The sequence below is a fragment of the Corvus brachyrhynchos genome, unplaced genomic scaffold (genome assembly GCF_000691975.1).
Source record: "Corvus brachyrhynchos isolate BGI_N302 unplaced genomic scaffold, ASM69197v1 scaffold126, whole genome shotgun sequence".
In the NCBI taxonomy this organism is placed as follows: Eukaryota; Metazoa; Chordata; class Aves; order Passeriformes; family Corvidae; genus Corvus; species Corvus brachyrhynchos.
The window spans coordinates 7,096,076-7,122,719 of record NW_008239283.1 but is presented as its reverse complement, the minus strand read 5'-3'; the positions used below and the strand labels follow the sequence as shown (position 1 = coordinate 7,122,719).

The following is a 26,644-nucleotide window of genomic DNA, read 5'->3' as shown; positions in this document are numbered from 1 at the left end:
CGCAAATCCCGATTAGCGGCGCTGCTGCGTTTCCCTCCAAGGCTGGGGCTCTCCCCCCGCAAGGGGAGACGCCGCCTCGCGTGCCGTCCTTCGGAGGCGGCCCAGGCAAGATGCACATGCACCCGGACAGACAGCTGGCCACAGCCAGACACGCACGGCGTGCGGGGACACACAGGCACACACACAGATGCACCCACAGAATGTGCACGCGAAGAATGCGCGCCCGCCTCTCCCGCTCACAGCGGGGCTTGCACTCATTCCCCACGGGTCAATGCCTGCTCTTACGTGGCATTTTCCTGCTTCAGGGATTTTCTCTGTGCAAACAGACTGTGTCCATTTACTGAAGGGCTCCTTGAGCCAGGGCACCCGGGCAGCGCTGCGCTCACTGCCTGACGGCTTTTTGGCACGGTCCACGCCCCCACCGCTTGGGACATCAACACTTCAGATCGAAAGGAAGCATCGGGTTTATGATCGTGTTTGCGTTGCTGGAGAGCTTTCTGTATTCTTCTGCTTTTAAAATAAAACACAAATCATCCCTAGAGCTGATCACTGATTTTAAAAGCAATTTGTAGTAACAGGTAACCTATCCCTGACCTGCAGACCTTCATGGCACCCTCGTGTCTACTAGATTTCACCATCAGATTTTGCTTAAAACACATGTGTTGTGTTGCTGTTCTCAGACAGAAGTGATTAACTGTAATGCCACCTGCCAAAATTTCCCCTGGCTTTCACTGATTTCCTACACTGCTTTCACAAACCTCGCTGATTTCTTCAACCTCTTCATACCCCCCAGGATAAACCAGGTTTGGGTTTAAAGTGACTATTTGTTGTTTTAGGAAATACACAACTACAAAAGTTGTAACATTTTAACTGTCCCGCTGCTGCTAAATCAAACCAAGTCCTGGTGTGGCTGTAGGAGCATCACAGCCATACTGCTTGCAACCAGTGCAAAAATATCACTAAATGCCTCATCAAAACTGCTCCCATGGTAGGAGTGTGGTATGTGGGACAGGCAGTAACCTAAAAGCTGCCCTCGAGCTGTTGGCTGTGTGTGGGGAAAGGGACAGTGTCAGCCTTCCCTGTTATCCCAAACACATAATAAGGTGTATGCTGTCACCCTTTATTAATAATAAAATTAATACTGACCATGTTGGGCTGACCTGGAAATGCAAGATGTGGTATGAAGAGACTTTGATGCAGGTTGTTCCTCTGTGGTGTACTTTTTAATATTCCTGTGGGAAAAAAAAAATTAAATGCAGATCCTGCACTTGCAAAAGGTAAAGTACCCAATATGAGCCTTACTGCCCAGAGGAGCCTTGTGTAGACCTAGAAGTTGCTCCTTGGATCTTCTGGCCGTGCCCAAGTACCCCAAGACACAACTACAACTACAAATATCCATGGATAGACTAATGTTTGAGAGCTTTAAACTATTCCTGGTTGTAGGAGCAGGGAGACCCTCATCCCTTATCCCTGAGTCTTGTCAAGCTGCCCTGGGAGCACTGGGTGAAGGAGCAGATGCACAGGGGCGAGTGTGAATGAGCAAGGGGGGAAAAGGAAAAGCAGGGGCATGGGGTGAAGAAACTACTCAGAGGGAAGGAAACCACCTTCAGAGACTCAGCTGTGGCATCTCAAGGAGCAGGGAAGAGGGCTTGAGGAAGTGGGCAGTACTTTCAGAAGGAATGTATTGCAGCAGGACCAGAGCCAGGCGAGGCGTAGGAGCTCGCCAGTCACTGGTTATATTTAGCTGGGCTCAGCTGAGGCCGAGCTCTTGCTTTCTGCAGGCACTGGGCACTGGCACAAGCACCTGGTGCCCACCTTGCCCAGGCTGTCCTCATCCCACAGCCCCCATGAAAAACCCCCATGAGAAGGGGGAAGGTCAGGAGCTGCTACTATGCAATTTTTGAGCATTAAGATGTTGTCAGTGCTCAGCATCTGCTATCAGTCATCATGTTTTTCAAGCCAAATCCTTTGAAGGTCCCACAGAGTCACAGGCTGTTTATCTTACCCCAGTATAACACCACTGACCAACAGACCACAGTGTGGTGTGTACAGGAAAAGACCCCTGGAGCCGCAGGGGAGGACGTGCTGTGGCTTCCCTGATGAGAAGAGTGTTAATATCCTTCTCTGAAGCTGGTGCTGTTCTCTTGCCCCATACACAGCAGCAAAAGGATGTAATTGCACAAATGGCCAAACAAGCAGCTGTAACACCAAGAGGGAGAATTTGTGGTGATTGAACATGAGGTGGGCAGCTCGGCCCCAGAGCAAGCAAGCAGCCTTGTGCTCCCTGAGGCTGGCCACAGACCAAGAAATGAGGCATGAGCAGTGGTAATATGTGGCCTGAAATTAGGTGCATAAAGAAGGTGGTGGTATGAATCCTTCCTGCTTGCTGGTGACAAGGGTGCTGGACCAATGTGTCCTGGCTGTTTTTCTGGAGTCAGGGATGGGGTAGCAGTAGAAGCCCCCAAAAAAGTTTGTCTCCATGTATGAAACCAGATAACTCCTTGATCTTCCTCCTGGATTCCCTTATTTTCTCAATAAGGGATTGAGAAAAAAGGCTTTTAGTGCCCATGTCTTAACAAGATTTTTATATACTCAGTAGAAGATGAGTTTGAGGCAGCACCAAAATTTTGGGATGAGAACTGAAAGAAGGGCTCTGTGTCCTCAGGATCTTGACAGGATGACCTACAACAAAGTCTCCCTTGATCTCCAGGAGCAGCCATCACCATTGCCTGGGTCTTTTCTCTCTTGACCATCATGTCTGCTGTCTAGAAAATGCCGTTCTTGAGGATCACATAGCCCATGAGACTGAGATCCCTCAGGCTTCTCCAAGTACTTAGGTGCCACAGAGGCCCTTGGACTTGGGTTTTCAGTATCACTGCACAGTTCTGCTGTAACAGAGAGAGGAAAGTTCCCGTCTGGAAAGGGCTGATCTTTATGTTCACTTTCTTATCACTTACATTTTAACCTGTGGTTAAAGTATGACATAAACCCAGGGTATCTGACCTGGGCATGGATTTGAAAGTGATGTAATTATAAGTTGGTTCTTTGGCTCTTTTATCATCAGTTAAAACTAATAAATCATTTATCTGAGACACTCCGAGTGTTCTACAGATAGGTTTTCATTATCATATCTTCCTTGGGGCAGAAAGGGTGGATAAAAGCATCTGAGTCACATCTAGATGTCTGACATGGCACTGAAGAGGTTCTGGATTTTCAGTTGTGACTCTTTCCTCTCTCTGCACCAGTCTGAGCAGCTCCCAGGCCCTTGCACAAAGCCACAGCCTGTTTCAGGGTGAAGCTCCACCTCTACAACCTCTGCATTAGTGTTTCACAAAGTACTGCCACTCTCCAGCAGCAAAATCCTGGGACATCTCTGACTTTCTCCCATTTCTAGACTCTGTGGCATAAGTTTAGGTTTGCTACTTCCTAGCAGCTCCAGCTGGAAGAAACATCATCTGTCTGGATGTCACTCATTACAGCCACATTATTTGGTATAACTCATTCAACCACCGTATTTGCAGTAAGTTCAGGATCCCAGGCACAGCTCTCTAGTGTGCAAGAAAGACCAGCTAAGACATCTAAGATTACCTGTTTCCAGGAGTCAGATGGCTGGAGGAGTAATCCAGGTGCAGCCCGGTCTCAGGTACCACTGGTGCACAGCAGGTCCTGAACATCCCTCAGTCCTTTGGTCCAAGCAACTCTACATGCAACAAAGGATGGCCAAACTGGAATTCAGATGGTGAAAAAGCTGGGCTGATTTATGGTTTTAATAAAAAGGAGTTTTAGGAGAACTGGGGTCAAACTGGGGAGTAGGATCAGGGATGTGAAATAAAAGGCAAACTCCTTTGAACCTTGCAAACCTGCACCGTGTTACAAACAGTTCTTGTTTTAGGAAAATATTTCATTTTCCTTTCCAGGTCCTCATTGTGCTGATTGCCTGTTCCTCCTGGCTGTGCCATGATGAGAAATAGGGTGGGACAGAGACACAAGCTGTGGGCACCGTGCAGCTTTGCCATCCCCACGCCACCTCCTCACACAAGTGAGCCCACAGACCAGGCTGCTGGGGTTTCCACTGCCATGGAAAAAGTTTGTCTCCTGCTTTTTCCAAGGAAGCTATAAAAAAAATACAATTCACACAAAATCCTTGTTAGTAATAGGCAACTACCACATGCCAAAAATTACAATAATAAATTTAATCCTATTTCTATTCTCTGGCTAAAGATGCACCGCATATTGCTGCTGTCTGCCATAAAAACAGATATTTTTACCATCTAAGGACCAACCTCTGTTCTCAGATACTCAAGAGCAACACTACTCCTAAACAACTCCTGACCTGCTGAAGAGCAGCACTGCAACACTTCTGGGAAGCAGAGAACGGCACCTAAAGTCATTTTGCCAAGTTTTGACCCTCTAATAGATGAAAAAAAGGCAGAGTTCAGAATAAGTCTCTGAGCTAGTCCATGCCTGAAGCTGCTGGGCTGGAAAGTGAGGGAGGTACAAGGGGGAGACTTTCCTCATGCCTCTGTGGTAAAAGAAGTTGAGACAGAGATGATGAAGCAGCCAGACCAAATCTGGCCAAGTTTTGGTATCCCTACAGTCCCTGGAGCAGGCTGGGAGGCACTTGGCTGCCTGAGAGGCTATTTACAGGAGGGGCTTACTGATGTGCTGGACTGAAAGGGTCATGGATACCTCCAGCCATGACCCATCCCAAAAAATATGCCCCAATCCCCAGAGTTAAGTAATGCGCCCTCAGAGGGGTGGGCGTGGGGATGCACAAGGCTGGGACACAGGAGAGGGTTAAAAATTAGCAGCTCCGTGGAAACCTGCCTGTGTGTCTGTTAATGGTTAGCCCCAAGAAAAGCGTGCTCATTAAAAGGTTTTGCCTTTGGGGTGCCTTATCCGGCAACTGCAAAGAGCCAGCTCCATCTTGTGGCCAGGGACTCTGCCCGGTGGCACAGAAGAGGGAGCAGGAGGAGGGTTGGACAGCCCGAGGGTCCGTCCCCAGCACCCTGCGAGGCGTGTTGAGAAATATGCTGTCTTCCTGCACATCTTGCCTCACATAAACTGGTCCCGCTTTGGTTAGCGCTCCGGGAGAGCCGCAAAAGCCGGGAGTAAATGCTAGATGCCTCTAGCAGAGAGTTTCTTACAACCAGAGAGCCCAAAGAGATTGCCTTTGTATGCCTGCATGTAGGGGAAGCATCATTAAATATGATTTTAAATGTCAGCAGGTAGAGCCAGCTAGGCTTGGCTCCACTCGGATCTCTGGCAAAATTCCCACTGAATGGAGTAAAATCTCCAGTCCTAAGCACCTGGGCGAGCAGAGTGCTCTGGAGGTACAAATGGGTTTCCAAGGAATTCACCTGGATCCGTGCAGTTTGGACCTCACAATGCCCCGTGCGGCTTTTTCAAATCACAGCTGACACCTGGCTATTTAATCACTATCTGAAATAAATCACTGGACTCTGGGTTTTCTGTTAATGTTTCTGGCAAGTGGGTTTTGCCCAGCATGAGCTTGCTGCAGAATCTGTTCACACCAATCTTGGAGGGACAAAACAGTTGAGAAATGCTAAAGAGTCTACAAGGAAAGACCTTGCTTTGAAAAGAATAATAATGTACTGTTACACATGTGCAACACAAGCCCTGTTTCATTTATAGGAATGATATACAGGCCCAGGTCCACAATTCCTCCCCAGAGACCCCTATTCCCATTAATGTCAGTACAAGTTAGGCACTGAAATACTTGCCTGGACTTGACCCCTGTTTCTCACCAATTTAAACATTCCTCTGCTTGAGAGGGGATTAGGAACCTTAGCACTATAATGACCTCTTGAATTCATTGACTGTTCCAGATATGAAACATTTCTTCTTTTAACTTTTGGCTGATTTACCCTATAAAGATCTCTATGGTTAAAAAAACTTGAGAGAAAGCCTTTTTTCCCCCCAAAGTCTCATTTATAGAGCAGACTTTCTTTCCCCAGCTACATCCAGACATCTGTGACTAAAGGAGAGGCAGAGATTCCCTAATGTTTAACCAGGCTCATGTCTGTGAGCATGGGACAGGCTGCCACCAGGGTGGGTCAAGGAGAGCTCTCTCAGGAGGGCTGGGGGCTTTTCTTGCCCTCCCACCCACCAAGATGTGATAGATGTTATTCTGGGAAGACGTTAGTATCACCTTTGAAAATTGGCTGCCAAACAATGACCTAACTGGGAAAACAGCTGGGACAAATGGCCCTCAGAGTGCTACCAGTGGTATTAGAGTTTCAGAACAGGCAGAATAAAAAAGGAAGAAAATTCTTGGTTGCCATAGATGCCCACCAAAAGCAATGTTGCTTCCCTCCACAGCCATCTCTGGAGTTCTGAGCAATATTTTTTATTCTTCTCAGTGCTCTGTTTTCCTTTTTTCACTTTATCTGACCCTGCAAGTCTCCAAGTTCCCTGAGGAGATTTCCCTCTGCCATGTTTGGGCCACCAGCTGGGCAGATGTTTTCTCTCTGCTCCCCTTGATGTCACCCATCTTAGTGGGTGCTCTGGGGGGACACTGCCTGGGGCTTGGAGACATGGTCCAGGGAATTGGGAACAGTGAGAAGCAGGTGAGGCATAGCTCCTTTACAAGATGTTTTGCTTCCACCAGGAGAGGGAGAATGGGGGCTGTTGATACCGGTTTGCTTCTCCCGGAGAGGGGAGGAATCGACTTTGCTCTCCAGAGGTTCCTCTGTGTGTGAATCACGGCAGCACCTTCCAGACTCAAAAGCAAGAAGCATTTTTCATTTTTTCAGTTATCTGCTTGTGACATTTCCCCTTTGTTTCTTTTATGAGGCTGTTTTTACAGAAACAGCAGAGCCTCATGTACAGCACCTTACCCTGCCTCTGTTCTATAAACAGCCTGGGCATAACTAGGGCATACGAGACCCACTCTGTACGTGCCACAGCCATCATCTTCCAGTCCGTGCTGCTGTTGAATAAAGCAGGTCAATGCATTCAGAAGCTGAGAAATGTCCCTCTGGTCCAGGATGTTCATCCAGCCCCAGGCTCTGCTCCAGAGAGTGCAACAGGACAGACTGTCTTGGGGCCCCAGCTTCTTCTACAGCCCCTTCCTCCAGCACCCCCACTTTCTCATCCTTTTGTTTGGGGGTCCATCTCTCAAAGATGCATTTGCACCCTTGAATTTGCCTAGTCTCTTTTTGTACCTGCAGATACAGCAACCACAGCATCCTGTGATAGCATGTTCACCAACTGTGCCTGTAGGGTTTTTTCTGTCTGCTTTACGCTGACCTTCTTTAGCACTGTGTACCCCCAGATCGTGGTGGGTGTTTGGCTGCCACCCTGAGTCAAAGGCTTTGGAAACCCATCAGTGATGGCTCAGTGCACCTCAGTGAGTCTGCAGGGGGTGTGTGATGTGCTGACTATGCCTGGGAACACAGCTGGGCACCACAGCCCCCCACACCTGCACCACTGGGCTGTGCTGCTCCTTTGGGTCCCCAGGATCAGTGCCTAGGCCCAGTCCCTTGTTAACAACCACTTTTTCTATTTGACTTCACCCCTCCTTTTACTTCAGTGAAAGTTACTTCACTTACTTTTCCTTTACTCCTGTTAGCTCTTTACCGTATTGCCTTTCTCCTTCCAATTTCTCCAGCTCTTCCAGCTGATCCACTGCAGACTGGCAGACAGGGGAAGCTCCCCAACAGCTTCAGCTGAAAAAGCAGCCACAAAGTTATCACTCACTGACTTTCTCTGCTACATCATCCTCCCCATCTGCCACTTTTGTACCCTTGTTGTCAGCATTCCTACTGATTTCCTAGCTGCCTTTGTGGCTTTGGTATATTTAAAGAGCCTTTTATCAGCAGCTAGAGCATCCTTGGCAAAGCAATTTACGGATTCTTATTTTTAGCCCTGTTTCTTTCCTGTTTAATTGTGACCTGACATGTTTTATGGGTTTCTTTGTTCTTAGACCACTTTGGGCTTTTAGTGTGGGTTTGGGGATTTTTTTGACAAGTTGCTATAAAAATCAGTGTTTTCAGCTCACACCCCAAAACGTGGGAGAGGTCAGTTTAGTCCTGCTGGGAACCCTTAGTAAGCAAAGCTACTCCATCCCTCCCACAACACCAGACATGCCTTTGAAACATTACTGGGCTAAAAGGCTGAAGGATGGGAAATTTGGATAAAATAGCAACTGATGACTTTGCAGTTGCCAAACTTGACAAATGTCAGTCCTCCTCTCACAGGAGGGACAGATGAGGCAGCGCTATGCTTGCCTTGCTGTAGATTGTGGGTTATTGAACCACAAATTACCAGCAGGATCCTCTGTCTCTGGGTTGTACCCAGTCACCCTCCTGAGCCTGGGATGAAGCTGAGGTGGTCTCCCCAAAACCAGCTAGGAACAGCCATGTTCACCAGGACACCTGCCCGAATCCCTTCAACCCTCACCTGTGTTTCCCTAAATGCTCTCCATACCAGGGGTTTCTGCTGGGAAGCCATTCCTACTGAGGAGGTGAGCACTTCTTGCTAGAGGAGAGGCTCCTTTTCCCTTACCCCTGTCCCTCCTGTTGGAAGGAGTGCTGTCATTCACCTTGAAAACAGCCAGCCATCAAACTCAAGGTACACAAGAAGTGAAAAGCCAAGCCCCTTGGTCTGCAGTGGTGTCTTACCTTCATTGTTCACTTTTTCTTGTTTATGCCTTCAGCTTGGCACATCACATGCAGGACCTATGAAAAAACAGTCTCCTAAAGGAAACAAGGGGTGGCTTGCTCCAACAGGCAATCAGAAAAAATGCAAAGCACTTCCTGCTTTCAGGCCTGAAAGGTGCTGCTTTCATGTGCAAGTTTGGATGCTGGGCTTTGCTGGGGAATGTGTGGATGCAGAGGTTTAGGGCTCAGTTTTGAGACTGGTTTCAGGTATAAGCAGTGCTAACAGCAGCAGGCCTGATCACCCCACCCATTCTTACCCTGCCATCCCATTACATTCCTGAGGTGCAGCTCCTCTCAGGCAGCTGCCCAGACCCAGGTTCTTATCCCACTGCCATCCTCAGCACCTACCATGCCCCTCCCCTCTCACCCCACATTGCTTGAATGTGTTTGGGTATATCCTAATAGATGGAGAATGGCACGTGATTGAAGCTATCCCAATATTCCCAAGCAAGTATGTGTTATAACCAGGCAAACCTCTGTCCCAGTTCCTTTAGCACTGTTTAGCACAGCCTGTGCAGACAGGCCAAGCAATTACACTCTCCAGAGTGACTTTTGGTCTAGGATAAAAGTAGGTGGCAGACTTGAGTGGCAGCAACTTCCCACCTCCTCCACGGGTCATGTGCCAGCAGGATACTCTGCTTCTCAAGGACACACTGCACCTCAAGGGAGAAGATGGATGGGAGAACCCAGGGTGCAAAATGATTTGTGGCAGATCCCTGGAGCCTCTCAGCCTGCCTGCAGGCATGTCCACACTCACACTGACAGTGAGGGTCCAACTCAGCTGCCTTTCCTATGCCTACTTGGATTTTGAAGGATAGGCAGCTGAAACAAAGCATGAGTCAAGAGGGAGCAGTCATAAAACACGACAAAAAGCTATTTTCCATGATCACATTTCCCAGAAGAGTCACACGTTGCTAATCGACAAACAGAAGTGAAATATCTGGGAGTTTGCCCTTTCGGTACAGAATTCCAGTCCAGATAAAAGCCCTGTAGCAGCCTTTGAAATGCTAAAAAGGAGCAGGCTCACAGTGGTATCTGATAGCCGCTCCCCAGCACGGGCTAAATGAGAACTGGCTGCAGTTGCAGAAATTAGCTTTGAATTAGAGCAATGAAAATTCCTCTGCAGTTAAATGATGCAAACACCTGACTATTTTTGCTGCTTTTATTACCAGTGATAGAACATGTTGGGATATCACACCCTCAATATAGTTTTACTGCATTAAAGTTTCATTTCTCGTTCAGCCTTCAGCTGCATTTCCAAACTCTATTGCTTTGTAAAAGAACAGGAGATAACACTTAAAAGCCTTTCCACATGCCTCTGTAGCAGGTTACTATTTGCATGTATTTTATGCATGGATCCAGACAATTTACCTCAGTGAAAGACCACGATGACCATTCCAGTGGGCTGTTACTGTTGATATAGAAAAACCTTTTTATTCAGCTCCATGTAAGCCTAAGTTTCAGTCTGCCATACAAAGATAGGGAGGAGGAGGTACCCAAACAAAAGTAGCCAGCTGAATGAAGCTGAGCTTCATGACTTTTGGACAGTTTCTGCCTTTATCCCATCCATTTTCCAGTGTCTCAGCCCACGCAAACTTCCCCAGATGGAGCCTGCATGGGTTAAACAGAGCGCTACAGACAGCAGAACCTTTTCCTGTGCTGAAAAGTCAGAGAAAAGGGGGAAAGGAAAGGACTGAGCAGAAGGATTAGAAGCTATGAGCATCTCCTTCACCCAGGTTGTTGTGGAGACACACAGGGCTCAAAGAAAAAGAAGGGAGCAGCAGGCATGGGGGGTCACACATTAAAGGGGGGGCAGAGCTCATCCAGTTTGCAGGGCTTTTCTAACTGGAGGAAGAATGGGTCTCTCTACCTCTTCTTAAGTGTAAACACTGTGCCTTGCTTTGCTCCTCACAGGTGAGTACTCTCAGAGGAAAAGTCAAGAAAATAAGACCAAATCCCTCCCCATCCTTTGAACAAGGTATCATGAGCAGTTAAATCCAGCTAGCCCTGCTCCCATGGAGCCATGCTGAGCATGCTGAGATGCACACAGATGGTGGGGTTGGCTGAGGCCACCAGAACCTGGGCTCTTACAGACCCTGCCAGTGGCAGATGCTGTGCAGCCAGGTGACAGCAGCAAAGGGGACAGGAGTGAACTGGAAGGAAGAAACAGTGAAACCTCAGAAAAACAACAGGGAGAAAATAGCACCTTTTCTCACCAGGCTACTTCTGAGAAAGCAGGGCCTACCTTCTTTTGCTACAGAAGCCACATGAGAAAGATCAGGACTGTTTAGTTCTCAGCTTTCAATCACTTAACTGGCAAGTGGGAGCTGGTTTTGGTCACAGAGAGCACTGGAAACAAGCATCTGCATAGACATCCTGGTCACCTCTGCAGCCACATACAGTGTTCTCTACCACTGACCCCCAAACTTGTCATTTAAACTGAAAGACACTTTTGTTTTTCATCTGGGCCATTAACAGCTGCCATCAGACAGAGCAGCTTGTCCAGCATTTTCAAAGGAAACCCAGCTGCACTGACTACCCAGCTACCACCAAAAGCAACCACTGAATATTGGTGCCAGTCTCACAACAATAAACATTTTAGCTTCTGTAATACTTAATAACATTTCTGAACTTCCGAGTGAAAGCTGGGTGCTGATGTGCTGATGTAACTAGTCTGTGCACACTTGTGTCTAAACTCTGCACAAATTTTAACATAAAATAGTCTCTGGAGTTTAAAAAAAACCAAAACACATCACTGGGAGGAATATAAGAAAGCCTTGGTACTGAGAAAAAATAATGTTTAATAGGAAAACTTAATCTGCTTATATAAAAACCAAACCACAAAATAGAACAGAATTAAACGATGCTTTAAATGATTGTAATCTATAAATATATGTACATATATGTGAATATAAGTATTTTTTATAAGTATAATGTTAATGCCAGTCAACAGATGATGCACACTCAGTAAAATACACTAAAATGTAAATTCTTTTACAGACAGATTTATGTAAGAAATTTAAAAAACCCCAAACACCAAGCTTATGATCATTCAAACATAAAAACTGCAAGAGAAAAAAAAATGCTAACACTTTCCACAGGAGCTAAAAATGTAAAATCGATGCAGTTTTGCAAGATGAAGAAGAATAGTGTTTGTTAGAAGATATTGTATCTTGTCATTGTATTGGGAAGGAAGGCTGTGGAAAAGGTCAGACAAGTCCCATTGTCTCACACAACACAGATCAGCAGAGATCTGAACAGAATGCTTTCAGATGGGAAATATTTGGGGGTTGAGGAGGGTGAAAAAACCTGTATTGATACAGTAAAGTGAAACAGGTCAGGTTCTCATGAAAAACAGTTTCCATCTGCCCAAAGCCATAGTTCAAACTGAGTGAGCACAAATCCAAGCAAAGTTCTGGGTACTGACACTTTTTCAGCATCACATATATTGCCTGGACCATCTTCCAGAAGAACTGAAAACCAGCAGGGTTAAAATCCTTTATCTTGTCTGCATTCACTCTCTTGCCAATGTACTGTCCTCATTGAAGAAGTCTAATGTTTATTGGAGCACATTAGTTCTTTTAAAAGAAGTTCTCTTCTTCTCCCTACTCTCTTACATTTTTCCCTTATTTCAAAATTGTCCATGATCTCTTTCAAGCAGGAGTCTTCCTCTAGGAAATCTTGAGAGAATCTGGGGTTAAGGACGTTGTTGTCTCTTCTGCTGAAGTAACTGCATTGGTGAGAGGCTGTGAAACTCTTTGCTCTTGAGCCAGTGTTGTGGTGGTTGTCCATCCTTCTACTGCTCTGGTTGCTCAATATCTGCTCTGCATCCTAAAGCCCCTAGGCTCCCGTGATATTTCGTACTACAGAGAATTTTTAGACAAGAAAAGAAGAGAAATAAGGAGTCACAAGGATCATCAAGTCCAACACTTGCATGAATGGCCCATACAGAGATCAATCCCATAACCTTGGTGTTATTAACCCAAACTGAGCTAATATCAAGCCTCTGCTTCCTCCAGGGCTCCCTTGCAGAATTCAAGGATAAAACAGGCTTTTTTTTTTTTTTTTAGAACATTCCTTCCAGGGAATTACACACTTCTGCTGACCAGGCTCCCCTGGGCTACAGCAGTGCAAAAGCTGTTCTAGATTATTCACGGCACTTCACACCTTTCCCCTCTGCAATGCTGCAGCAGCTGCTGAGGCTTTTGCTGTGAACAAGGCAGCAGCAGCTGGGTGGGAGGACACAACCCCCTGGGCATCTGTCCCAGCTTAAACAGACTGTGAATCTTGCAGGAGCCTGCAGCTGGGAGGTGCCACTGCAGCACCTGTTGACTCTACAATAGCCTAAAAGAAGCTCAGGTGGTAGCAGCCTGTGATACTTGCAGGCACACCTGTGCTGAGGGCTGAGTTTGGTCAGTGCAGGCAAATATCCTACGACACAGCAGACCAGAAGTCGTTGCGTTCGCCAGGGCTCCCTTGCAGAATTCAAGGATAAAACAGGGTTTTTTTTTTTTTTTTAGAACATTCCTTCCAGGTAATGACACACTTCTGCTGTCCAGGCTCCCCTGGGCTACAGCAGTGCAAAAGCTGTTCTAGATTATTCACGGCACTTCACACCTTTCCCCTCTGCAATGCTGCAGCAGCTGCTGAGGCTTTTGCTGTGAACAAGGCAGCAGCAGCTGGGTGGGAGGACACAACCCCCTGGGCATCTGTCCCAGCTTAAACAGACTGTGAATCTTGCAGGAGCCTGCAGCTGGGAGGTGCCACTGCAGCACCTGTTGACTCTACAATAGCCTAAAAGAAGCTCAGGTGGTAGCAGCCTGTGATACTTGCAGGCACACCTGTGCTAAGGGCTGAGTTTGGTCAGTGCAGGCAAATATCCTACGACACAGCAGACCACTGGGCAGCCAAGCACTTGCTTGGACCCTTGCTTTTCACATATCCCTCCTGTGGCTCAAGGATGACTACTGGGGCTTAGAAAGGTCTTTATGAGGGCTGATCTCTGTTCTAAGGCAAATTTCTGTATTAAGGGAATTTTTTTCAGCTGCAGCTACAGTTGTTTGGATGCCTTTATAGCACTTTGGCCTTCTAGACCAAGGGAGGATGTAAAGAGGGGAGCTGAGGTTCCAACAGTGTCTGCAGCCCACAACGCCACCGCTCAGGAATTCCATTCCCACAGGACTATGTGAAACACTTACCAAATCATCATAATCCCTCTCTGGAAAATGACCTCTATTTGTGGAACGCATCTCATAGGGGTTGTTTGACTGATATCCTGGGTTTGCATGGCCAGAAGTGGTCTGGACCCTGGGGAACATGCCCGGTCTGTCATCAGATCTATTTGTGTTGGAATACTCTGGCTGTATCAGGCTCCTCTTCTCTGGATTTCGTTTTCCTTTTGCTCTTCAGAGGAAATGAAAGAACAAAGGAGATTTTAAAAGACTATTTAGTGTGCCGTCCTTATTAAGTCCAACTTATTGGTTGCCCACTCCCACCTTATTTTGAATGCTCAGTCCCATCCTGAAGCATGCAACAGATTTTTATAGCATACCTAGCGCAAAACCCTTTTTATGAACACACAGCAATGCAGTTCCTATTCAACTGTAAGAAATATTCTTACCTGACTGAAATAATAGAGACTGCTATCACTAAACTCAGGATAATGGCTCCAAACACTGTGCCCACGATTATAAGGATGAGTTCAGTATCTGGGGGGAAAAAACACAGCAAACAAGAAATGTGTCAGTTGATCAATTGAAAACTCACAGTGAATATTGAAAAACAAGGGGAAGGAAGGGAGGAGGGGAGGAAGGGAGGAATTTATTCCCAGGCTCCTGGCGCTTACAACATTTTGTGGACACAGAAAGATGTAAATTAAGGATCTGCATTGAAGACCATCTCTTCTGGATGGCTATTTTGACCTCAGCTCTAGTTCCTAATGCTATGCACTGAATGGTTTTACACATAGTTATAGGTGAGGTGTAGGAACAACTGGGAGGGTGCAGGGGTTGTCTAAGCTAGTATTGATGCTAAATGACGCAGTTAGGTGTCACTTAGGCTCTTCCCATGCCCTAGGCACATAAGGCAACAGAGAAATTTCACTTTTTATTTCTAACATTTTCCTTCAATAAATGTGGAATGGTGGCACCCCTAAAGGCTACTACTTTTTTGTTCTCTCAGACAGATTAAGCATTACTAGGTATTCTTCAACACCATAATTAAAAATCAGAAATTCTTATACTTACTGTCACTGCAAGCCTCCCCAGAGTAGCCCACTGGACAACTACAGAAGAGAAAAAAGAAAAAGAGGAAAGAAAGCAAATATGATCTTTAGGGTCCCTTTTAATCCAAACCATTCTATGATCACAAAACAATAGCATATTCCCCCTTTTTATCAGCAATTTCTCCACAAAGTGTGTTCATTACAGGTTTCCTCTTTAATCCTATCTTACTATTGAATTATTTACTTCCATTAGAGTGAAACAATCTGAGATTTTCGGAGTGATTGGTGATCTCAGCACTCAAAGTTTCAGGTTCTTAGTCTGAAAAATGTTGAAAGGACCTAATTTTTCTAAAGAACTAAGCCCTGCACCTCTGAGCCACTTGGAACTGCCATGCAATGTCTTTAACAAAGAGCTCAGTATAAGGTCTATAAGGACTGGCAAGTCTTTATCTTCCTCCCACAGTAGTTCCATATATTTAAAATATATCAACTTTATGGTAAGAAATTTTCAATTTGCAGCAGTAATAGCTACAAAAAGAGCTGAATTAATGGATATGGGGAGTGAATCTCTCTGCTTATCCACCAGAGTGGAGCACAACCAGTCACTCACTCGGCTTCACCAGCAAACACCACTGTTCTGTCCTGATCCTGAGCTGACAGAAACACCCTCAGGAGAAAACCAGGAGGGAATAACATAGGTCTGAAAGTTACCAGGAAACAGTCCCCACTGATACAAGTGGAAACATTCCAGGGATTGGAGGCACATCTTGCTCTGATGCCTGTTGCTTACTAAACACTTCAGCACAGCAGTCCCCATGGCTCAGCCACTCTGCAGGAGTAGTTTGTGTTTATGTGGTGGTGAAGTACTTTATCTTCTTCACTGACTCACGGGTGAACCTTGGCTCTCTTTGACTTTCCTCTGAGGTGTTATGAGTGCACACAAAAGACTAATGCCAAGGAATGAAAATGCCACAACTTGTGACACCACGGGAGTTTGTCCACCTGCTCTCCCCCTTGGGCACCTCTCTGATTCTCGTAGCTGCAGCCCATTCTTCTGGATTGCAGCTGACCCTGTAGTAGATGTTCTTCTCCCCTACCTTTGCCTACAACACAGGAATGCAGTAAAAACCTGAGTACTCACGCCACACAGTTTCCATCCTCCTGTTTAAAGTTAGTCATACATCTGCATACTGGACCCATATTTTCTTTTACGCAGTACTTGTGTGCCTCTGCAGTACAGTTTTTACTGCAAGCTGTATTTTCAGGGAGAAAAACATGAGTGAATTGCAGATAAAAGATTATTTTATTGCTCTGGAAACACACACACCCCTTTCTTGTGCTTTAAATCATCAGAATGGCTTTTTTAGGACTGTACCTATGCAAAACAAAAACTGAAATATAAAATCACAAAATCAGAAGTAAACAGGCTGTGTTTAAAACCATCCAACTTCATCAAAAAAGAAATCTGGCTAGGCTGCATCTTACATAGGCAAGCAATGGCCTGCAGTTTGATCTCACAGCAGATGATTTGTATGGCAAACTGTATCAGTTTTAGACAGGCATGGGGGTCACAAAGGCCTACACCGGATCACATCTCACTGGGATTTATTGTAGCCAGCTTTCATAGCTTTATCATTGATTTTTGAGGGGTTTTTTGTTTTTCTTAAAATCTTAAATATTTTTTTTCCTTCTGTAGTGTGAAAATTTTAGTTTCCATAAGAAAAAAGTAAGGTATTTAGAAGAAAATTAGGTAAATCACAGGGCTTTGGAGGGTAGCTAAAAATATAAACAGAGCACTCACTAAAAGAACTCAAAACAAGAAAATAAATAAAACCCCAACAACTAACAGGTCCCAAAAATGACAGAAATCATTCTTCTCACAAAAACCTGTCTAAATCCGGGTAATGCAAACCTAGAATTATAAGCAAGGAAGAGAGCCTTAACACAGCCTTAACATGTAATGCATCATGAGACTTCCAGTTCTGTCAGCTGCCTTCAAGTAACATGTAGAATTTATTCCCAAAATATGTCCTAGCAGAGAAAGCTGTGAGTATAGGATTCAATCTGTTCCATCCTTTACCTGTTTATGTTTCAGTTCTTACCAGGAGTCTAACAATGCTTTCAAAGACTTGCCTACTCACTGGTTTCAGTGATGATTTTATCAAGTTTTAGTAATTTATTCTACTGGAATAAAAATTATAGATTTGTTCAAAGTGAAACATGAGGATGTATTTCTATGGCTGTCTTCACAGGATGCACATTCCCTGATTTTTAGAGGTCAGCACATTTGCCCAGCACCCTTCTCAAAAAGGAACTGAGAGAGGGAAAAAGCAGGTCAGCCTTTCAGGGATAGAAAAAGCAGCAAGGTTCTTACCTGAACAAGAACGATCATCCCATTCTGTCTTTTCTAAACCAGGTTTGCATTTGCATTCTGGAAACATGCCCCCTTCACACACCGTGGTTTGAGTATCACATTGATAAATAGCACAAGATGTTGCCTCTTTAAAAGAGAAACAGGGAGCAAACCTGAATACCTTTTCATAGAAAGCAGTGCACTTGCCCAGTAAATCATAAATAAATTATTTAGTAATTCTAAAGAGAAAAAATTATAAGTCCTTTTCCTGGGACATCAATATTGCAGACTTTTGGACCAGCCCATTGTTTCCCCTTGCTCTTTACCAATTAAGGTCCTGTTTCCATCACATCTTCTGACCTTCTGTTTCTCAGCCTCCTACAACTGCTTCCAAACCTTCCTGGCTCCAGTCTATGAAAAGGGACATTCTGCCTGTAAGTTCATATTCTGAACACTGACTTTCTGACTCACCTTGAAAAAAAAAACCCTACAGAGAAAACTATAGAGAAAGAGAAAACTATTCTCTTAGTTTTTTTCTACAACTGAACTGTGAGACCTAGATCCCATATAGTTCTAGAGAGATATAAACATTTATGGGCATGCAGCTCATTTCATGAGTAGCATTAGTATTCTGTTTGCCCAATGTGTTGCTCTTTAGATCCATGTCCTTGTGGTGGGAATGGTTTCAAGACCTCAGTGCATGGCATGCTATAGAGGGATGTGACTGCACTGGTGCCTTGGGAGCTCTCAGAGGTTTTCTATTTCCTCCTCATGCTTAGGATCAGCACATAGGAAACGTCATGACTGAGGCAGATACAGTCACCTTCAGAGACCAAACTCAGGCTTTAAGCCATGAAATGGACTCTTAATTATTAGCTATGCCTTTTGAGAAAGCTGATTTCAAAATAGGAACTTATATTAAAAAAAAAAAAGAGAGAGAGAAAAAAATCTTATTTTAATTAGAAAATCTTTCTCCCAGTATTACACTCTTAGTAATGCAAGACTTTACTGGTTTAGATCAACGAATCACTTAGCAGCTAATCAGTGAGGCCTTGTTTCAATTACCATGGCTTATTATGGAAGAAGTCTAAAGAGACTTTCATCCTATTTTGCCAGTAAAATACTGGCTTATTCTCAGAAGCACAATCTATCGCTGTATATATTTTATCCAGAATTTTCCCACTACCTAACAATCAGCAAGTTAAAACTGCCATGTCATTGCTTACCACAGAATAAATATTCTCCTTTTCTTCTTTACATAGGAAGTAGAAAGCCTTAATAAGACAAAAGACCCTAGCACTGAATGGTTGAATCTTCAAAATTATCAAGATTGAACATTCAGGTCCTTAAAATCAGCAAGGCTTATGATTTGATGAGCTTCTATGCCCACAGAAATCTTCCAACCAGGTTTTAAGAACCTCTGTTTCTGCTGATTAGTTACTTCCCTAGTAAGGAGTTACATACCTTCGTAAGTACGGACATATGACTCTCCTCCACTGTTTATTGCATGTTGTACTGCAGAATTAACTGAGGCCTCATTTACAGTTGAGTTCCACGTGAACAGGTTTGTCACTGTTACATTCACTGGAGCAGAATTTCTGCTTTCTTTTGAAGGTCTGAAAAGGACAGATAGCACCATGTTGAAGTTTCACATAGTCCATATGAATGGCAAGCTAGATGCAAAGACAAGAGAAAATTTCTGCCAAATCTCCCTCTTTCCCCTAGCTTCTTTCTTCCCATAACATAGGTAGTTGCCAAGAGACCTGAAAATGAGTGTAAATCTTGCTCAGGAATACATTACCAGCCATCTTCCCAGTGGGTCCAGCTGTAAATAGGTAGCTGCTGGATTTAATGCTAACAACATTGTTCCTTTGTGTGCTGCTGACACACAACTGACATTTTGTAACTGGGTTAACTTCAAGCCAGCTGTAGTGTGGAGAACCTCATCTGTTAGACCCCAACTTTCACGTGCTTCCATCAGCCTGTGGTGTCAACCAGGCACGATGTGGAGAACACACCCTGAAGTGTGGTGAGGATAATTCAGGGTATGGCCACAATGAATGCAGAAGGGTCTCTGCAATGTAGAGATATCTGTGCCAACTGCACACCAGCTGGGTTGGGTTCAGCTCACAGCAACCTCCCTGGCGTGAGGTGGAGAACAGCAGTGACTTCCCTGTTCTTCAGCTAAACCTCATGCTGCCAGGATATGCACACAAATATCCTTAAGTGGCAGATTGCTGTAGTTCCTTGAGGTGTTACAGTGCCCCATGTCACAACTGCTTAGCTGGAAGTTACTGCCCCCACAACTCTGTTAGAACAACACTACTTAGCTGCTTAATCCCTGGGGTGCACTGAAAGTGCACACGCTGGTGTGTGCTAGCATGCCAGGTTTTGCTTGATGTGGGTTAGGGAATACAGAGAAGCTGGCAGAGCTCTGGGGACAGTAACCTGTAACAGATGGGGATGGAAAGAGAGGGACATCTGACAGGGTCTACCTAGACCAGCAAGGGACCTATGCCCACAGCTACAGTCACCACAACCCATTCAGTAACATCTTTGCTCAACCTGCCATCAGGAGACACCAACAAATTCACAATAAAATGCATTTTCTATCCCTCCTGTAACGAGGGCGTTTTTTAAATTAAACTAGGACTCCAAGCTGGGTAGCACTCCCAGTGGTCATAGGAACCTCAAAGTTAACTTAGAATTTCAGACATGTCAGATAACACAGGGACTGCTAGTTACAGCACAGTGCTGTATCCTACATGGTAGTAAAAGCAGGACATCCAGTGTGGAGCTGCCTTAGCCAGCCCATTTCACAGACATATTGGGGTAAAAATGGGGCCAGCATCCCTCCTTTAAGGGGAAGCATTCTGAGCTGAACTCATATCTTTTATTGAACTGAGTACTTCATGGGAAACAGATTAAAATGAGGTATGTGGGAAGCATGTACTGAGCAAAAAACAAACTGGCAAACTTACTGAATTTTCACGATGACAGTTTGTATGTAGCCTGTTAGATTGTGGAAGGCCTTCTCAAACTATTAAAAAGAAAAAAAATTGGAGTTCAAGGCAAGCAGAAACATAGACTAAAATCACATGAACCATTGAGGCTTCTGCTGTAAAGCTTTAATACAGAATATGCTACTATAGGCATAAATAAAGTAAGGTAATGTGTTAAATCCACCAGGAAAGATATTGCAGAAGAGTAACAGTGGGGTGGTGCTGTAGATTATGGAAGAACAGGGAGCATGGGAGGGCAGTGGAAGGATGGAGAATGAATGTCAGGCAGTGTATTAGGGTTAACTGGCTGATAGTTACAGATACTCCCTTGCAAACTCATTGCTTAGGAGAGCATCTCCACAGCACCAATCTGTACAAGTAGAGGGAAGAGGAAGAAGTCGACCTCCTCACAAATGGCACATGTTCCTGAGAGGCAGTGAAGGGGGATCGTCAGGGCTTGGTTGATCTTGTGGGAAGAAGCACTGATGAAAGCATTGGGAGCTGAACAGGATCAGAAGAAAAGTCACTGCTCTCCCTCATCCTATGTGAAGCAGGGAACAACCAGTGGAGGCAGCTGCCTTCAGCTGCCACACAAGCTGGACACACCATGAGAAGAGGATAAGATTTCTAATTCAACTGAAATGAAAGATATACTATCCATATTTCTTTGTAATAAAATTCTAATTATTTTCTATGCTATTTTCACTTTTGCATTCTATTATGTATCTATTTTAATCCTACATATGATGCTCTCCTGTAGCCTTATCATGAAAAAATGCTGGACAAAAAAATTGAGGAAATTATTTTTTAACATTCTGGAGGAACAACTTTTTGTACTTTCTGATACAACATTCATAGGAAGCAATATAATAACATGCAGAAATTGATAGCCATTTTTGATGATTCCTGATTAATATCTGGTGAATATTTTTTGATCAGATGTCTGGTAGAGCTTTGTGTCTCTTCTTCCTTACTGCCAGAAAGAGAAAAGACCAAATCCACTGTTTCAACATGGCAGTATAAATCAAACTGTTCATCTTATTTCTCCAGGGACTCTATTACCAGATTTTATGTATAATCATAGAATTATAAAAAATGTGCAGTATCCATTTCACTAATAACATTAAAATACTAATACTGGTAGATTATTGAAAGAGGCTTATTATTCGGTATTTAGACACAGCTGGACAGCCATTCTGAAAAGTTTGTGCTGTGTGGAACTGATAATTTTCTTTTAAAAAGTTAAAATTTTTCATTTTTACTCATACCACTGAGTATTATTGAGCCTTCAGCAAATAGCAGAGATCAGAAACTCAGTGGCTGGAAAACTTCACTCAGCCCCATTGTTTCTGGAGAGGAAATGGTGAAAGATGCAGAAGCAATTTATGTGAGAGCTCCCCAGAATAGAAGTGGAACTAAAAATGCAGATATTACTTCAGGGATTCCCTTCACTTCAGCAAGAGCCATGCATGTGCTCATGTGAGGGCAGAGTTCAAGTCTTTTATAAATAGGTCCAAACTAATGTGAAGCATTCTTTGAAAGAAGTAGATCTCTAGTAGAGTGGAACTTTTCTAGGCCTCACATTAAAGACAGTGTGTGTCCTCCCTGTCTGCATGACATCCAGTATAGCATCAAATATATGGGGGGAAAAAACCATCGTCACTCACAAATGCTGCTACATTGTTGAACAGCTGCTCATACTCCGTGGAATTTACTGTTTGAAGACTATCACTGTAAGATGCACTCACTCCAATGGTTGCTGGGTATACTTGCCCTGGAAAGAACAGAGAGTGTAAATTAGAGAGAATTCAAGAAAGTCAAGTTTCACCTTAGAGGTCGCCAGCCTTCAGGGATGGGGAAATACAATGCAGAAAAAAAAAAATCACTGCTATTTTTCATGTATGGGAGGGATCAGTAGAGGAGAAATCAATGCAGTCACAATGGGGGATGTACTTTGGCTACCAGGGAAGAAGGCAGGATCCTGGGACCAACCAGACTGTCCTGATTATGAAACTGAATAACATTAAACTATCAGCATGGCCTGAAGCTACAAGACTCTCTGAGAGGTGTTACAGAATTTAGTGAGAAAATATGTATATTAAGGACTCCAAATTTGCAGCTATTAAGCAGCTAATGTGGTTCACTGTGGTTTATAGGGAAAGTAATTCAGAATTGACCTGATTCTTAAGCCTCAAAAGTAAATTTGAGAACAACTGCTTCCTGACACTTAAATAAACAGCCCCATTTGCTCACATGCTTGGCCTTCAGAAGCATTTCAGAAATGCATTTCAACAGGACTCTGATGAGTGTTTAGCAATGGGGAAAATCAATCTGGTTGATCAGAGGTCTTCATGAGTCTGGACCTTTTTAAATCATGGCCATTCATATTGATGTTAGGTTGACACTTGCATTTTTTCCTGCTTTTCACTCTTTTTAATCTCCAGCACCCCTGACAGATAATTCTCCTTCTCTTCCTAGAACATTAACCTCTTTGGGTGTCACTGTTTTGTGAGATAGCAATCTAGGTCATTGTAGGAGTGGCTGTCTGCAAAGCAAGGAATCGATCAGCAGTCACTTTCCCAGACTGATTGTGTTTTCAATTATAACACGAAAAAAAGAGAGATGGGAAGCAAAATTCACCTGAGCAGGTAACTAAAAGCATTGATGTCCTTCTGCAACTCACCTCTGTAACAATTCTTATCACTGTAGTAGAATCCATATTGGCACTCACAGGTATAGTTGCTTTGTAAGGAAATGCATGTAGCCAAATTTCTTCCACAAGGATATTCACGGCAGAAGTCCACTAAGATGAAAGACATTGATGTTAGGGTTTCTGTGAATTTCTGCAATAGCCAGTTCATATATAAAGTAATTCATATATTGAATAGTTCACATGATTCTGCTAAAGGACTCTACCAGGAATGTTTTAGAGAGTATGGATGCAATTGTAGAGCACACAGCTATATCTTGTTTAATGTACAGTAACTGTTTTTCCTACACAATCCAGAGGACACAGAATATGGCTGAAATTCATTATCTGTCATATTGAGCACTCACAGTTCAGCTCTACTTAATACAGCTAAAACCAAATCAAAGAAAGAAAGTATACCAAGGGTTGCCAAAAACAGTGACTGTTAGAAAAAGGCAGACTACAACAGTGTCTCTTTAATACTGCACTGGCACATACTTGCTTTATGACAGTGTCATGGCAGGGTTCTTTACTGCAGACACATTAATAAAATGAAGGCTTCAAAGTTAATCATCATAGCATATTTTCTCAGATAATTATATATATTCTGTAAAGGCTTTAGAGCATGTATTTTATTTCTATACATAATTTAAGTGGTTAATAAGTACTTAAAAGTTATATTTCAATACATGTTATATATAGGATGGTAATTACAGTTCTGCTCTAAGACATAAAATTCTGGTTTTCACCCTGCCTGTTTTTTTACAATTCACTCCATGAGTACATTCTCATAGATGAGGCATTTTCTGTGAAATGGGGAAAAAATGGGAATTCTCATTCATAACCCAAAAAATAAAAACATTTAATGAATTTTCATTCCCTATAAGGTTCATCTCCAAATATTTTTCCAGAGAACCTAGTGAAGCAAAGTTTTTTTTACCTGATGAGAAAGATCCCAAGCAGAAAGCAACAACAACTGTGAACTCTTCCAAACACATTCCACTTGCAGCAAGGGCCAGCAGGGAAGAGTGGCAGGGAGATATAGCGTTAAATGGGGAAACATTACCTACTCTGGAAGGCCCTACTGGGATGGAGGATGGTGGGGTATGGAGAGCTCCTGGGACAGACACACGCACGGTCCCCTAGGCACGGTCCCCAGGCCCAGCCCCACACCGGGGTGTGCCCCAGCTCCCTCCGTGCCCGTGCTCCAACAGCCTCAGGCACAACTCCCTGCAGGGTCAGGGCAGGGCTGACCTGGGCCCCTCTTTGCAGGGATCCTCTTGCATCCCTGCCTGGTGAAGGAGGAAACGGCACCGAGCACAAAAGGAGCAGCCTCCTCTCATCTTCCTCAATACATTCTCCTTGCAGGAAAGGCCAGCAGGGAGAGGGAAGACTGGAGGGGTATTCATGGCAACGATCTGGGCAGCTTAGTCTCCTCTGGAAGAAGAACTTGCAGCAAGGCAGGGGAACTCCATATCTGAGGGGGCTACAGAGCTCCCTGGGACTTGGTTACTCCAAGCTGTCCCTAGAAAATGCTGCCTGAGCATTTTTTGCTCCTTGCTTGAAGCTTCTGAGGTTGGTGTCAATGTTGTGCCAGGAGCCGTTGCATTTACAGTACCATTTTCAGATGAAGGGAAAAGAAGAGACATGACAGCACTGCTTACCACTGTGCTGGAAAAGCCTTGGGGAACTCTGTGAGTGCAAAACAACCTCTGAGCAGGTAAGTGTGGTGGATCCTTGTGGGGCTGAGCAGTCAAAGCTCTGAGCACCCCTGCCCAGCCTCTAGGCTCTCCCTGGCTGAGATGCCTGTGTCATCTGACGTGTCCATGACCCCTTGTCCCCAACGCCCAGGACTTGAGCACACATCCACAGAGGCACCATATTGCCCCCAGCACAGCTGTTCTCCTGGCTACAGCTTTCTCAGCCACAGGCACATATGTGTCTCTGTGCAGCAAATATCCCGTCACATGCCCAAGGCAGCACACAGTCAGGGACAGCAGCCAGAGCACCTCAGGGGTGCCATCAGACTGTGGACAGCCTGCACATCTCCACTCCCCCACACACTGTGGTCTTCTGCCCAGGATCATTTGGGTGAAAGTCAGAGGCACACGGTCTTTCACAATGCTGGGCAATCGTGATGGGAAGTGACAACGCCCAGGACTTGAGCACACATCCACAGAGGCACCATATTGCCCCCAGCACAGCTGTTCTCCTGGCTACAGCTTTCTCAGCCACAGGCACATATGTGTCTCTGTGCAGCAAATATCCCGTCACATGCCCAAGGCAGCACACAGTCAGGGACAGCAGCCAGAGCACCTCAGGGGTGCCATCAGACTGTGGACAGCCTGCACCTCTCCACTCCCCCACACACTGTGGTCTTCTGCCCAGGATCATTTGGGTGAAAGTCAGAGGCACACGGTCTTTCACAATGCTGGGCAATCGTGATGGGAAGTGAGTGCTGGCAGGAGGGATGTGCTCGTGCAAGCCCACTGTGGAGGAAGAACGGAGGGACTGGTTGGGCTGCCCCTCCTCAGGGTGATGCCAGCAGGAGCTTTGACCCTCCTGGATGGGGCTCCCCAGTCTCAAGCTGGGCCTGGAGGACAACAAGGAGGATCTGCTCTGTGGTCCCCGGCCATGGCCCCTGCGCCCTCCATGCTGAGTTGTGCCTCAGATCCCTCCCTGCCCATGCTCCAACAACCTTAGGAACAACTCCCTGCAGGGCTCAGTAATGTGCTTGCCTTGGGCACCTCTTTGCATGGATCTTCTTGTATCCCAAACTGGTTCAGGTGTCAAAGACACCAAATAAAACAGAGCAACCTCAAATCTTCCCCAACACATCCTCTTTACAACAAAGACCAGCATGGGAAGAGGGAAGAGTGGAAGTTATTCACAGCCATGACCTGGAAACCTTTGCCTCCCATGGGAAAAGAATTCAAGGAAACCCTGGCAGGGAAACGCCTCTGTGCTTGGGTATCTGTAGTGTTCCCTGGGACTTGGTTACTCCAAGCTGTCCCCAGAATGGGAAACCTGAGGGCGCTGCCCCTTACCTGCAGTGTTTGTCGTTGTCGGCACGGGAGTGGTAGAAGATGTTGTAGCAGTGTTTTCTGATGATGGGAAAAGAAGAGAGATGTCAGCACTGGAGAATCCTTTGCATGCAGGACAATTTATGAGCAGATAAGTGTGGGGGCACCTGTGTGTGGCTGAGCAGCCACACCTCTGGGCAGCCTTACCCTGCCTTTTGTCTGTCCCCAGGCCTCGTGTGCCATCGGTGTTATTTTTTCTCTCATAATCCTTCTCTCACACCCTGCTCTTGCACTCCTCCTCCTTACCAGCAGCAGGGTTGTGCCCTCCCTGCCTTTCTCCTCCCGGTGACTTACTCTGAGTTGTAGGCACACACATTTCTCCCTGCCACACTGGCTGCCAGGGCAGGCTCTGAGGCATCCCATCCACGAGCACACAGCCCCTGGGCTCAGCACTACTGGAGCATCATTTAAAACTCCCTCTCTACTCTTCCAGAGCAGTGGAAGAATGACTGCCTTTGCTAACACACACTGCTGTGCTGCAACAAATTCATGTGGACATTGACAGCAGACTATTTCTGTTCCAGGAATGCTTCTGCTGCTACATTATCATCAGCAGTCCCCAGGCCCATCAGACTGTGGACAGCCTGCACATCTCCACTCCCCCACACAC

At 45.1% G+C, this 26,644-nt stretch overlaps 1 protein-coding gene across 2 annotated transcripts in view; it reads right to left on the bottom strand.

The window, feature by feature from the left end:
* Positions 1–11,489: 11,489 nt before the first annotated feature.
* The window catches only part of MUC13 (mucin 13, cell surface associated), a 23,965-nt gene continuing 8,810 nt past the window's right edge, over positions 11,490–26,644 (bottom strand). The window contains exons 2-12 of one of the 2 annotated variants that reach the window (XM_017740201.1): positions 25,999–26,055; positions 22,946–23,065; positions 21,930–22,036; positions 20,242–20,300; positions 18,725–18,876; positions 17,282–17,407; positions 16,049–16,160; positions 14,930–14,967; positions 14,305–14,392; positions 13,883–14,087; positions 11,490–12,547 (exon numbers count right to left, since the gene is read on the bottom strand). In XM_017740201.1, coding sequence (XP_017595690.1) covers positions 12,497–12,547; positions 13,883–14,087; positions 14,305–14,392; positions 14,930–14,967; positions 16,049–16,160; positions 17,282–17,407; positions 18,725–18,876; positions 20,242–20,300; positions 21,930–22,036; positions 22,946–23,065; positions 25,999–26,055 — 1,115 coding nt within the window. In that variant the 3' untranslated portion in view covers positions 11,490–12,496. Of the gene's footprint in view, positions 12,548–13,882; positions 14,088–14,304; positions 14,393–14,929; positions 14,968–16,048; positions 16,161–17,281; positions 17,408–18,724; positions 18,877–20,241; positions 20,301–21,929; positions 22,037–22,945; positions 23,066–23,891; positions 25,090–25,998; positions 26,056–26,644 lie in introns of those variants that run through there. The other variant, XM_008638289.2, reaches the window with a different exon arrangement.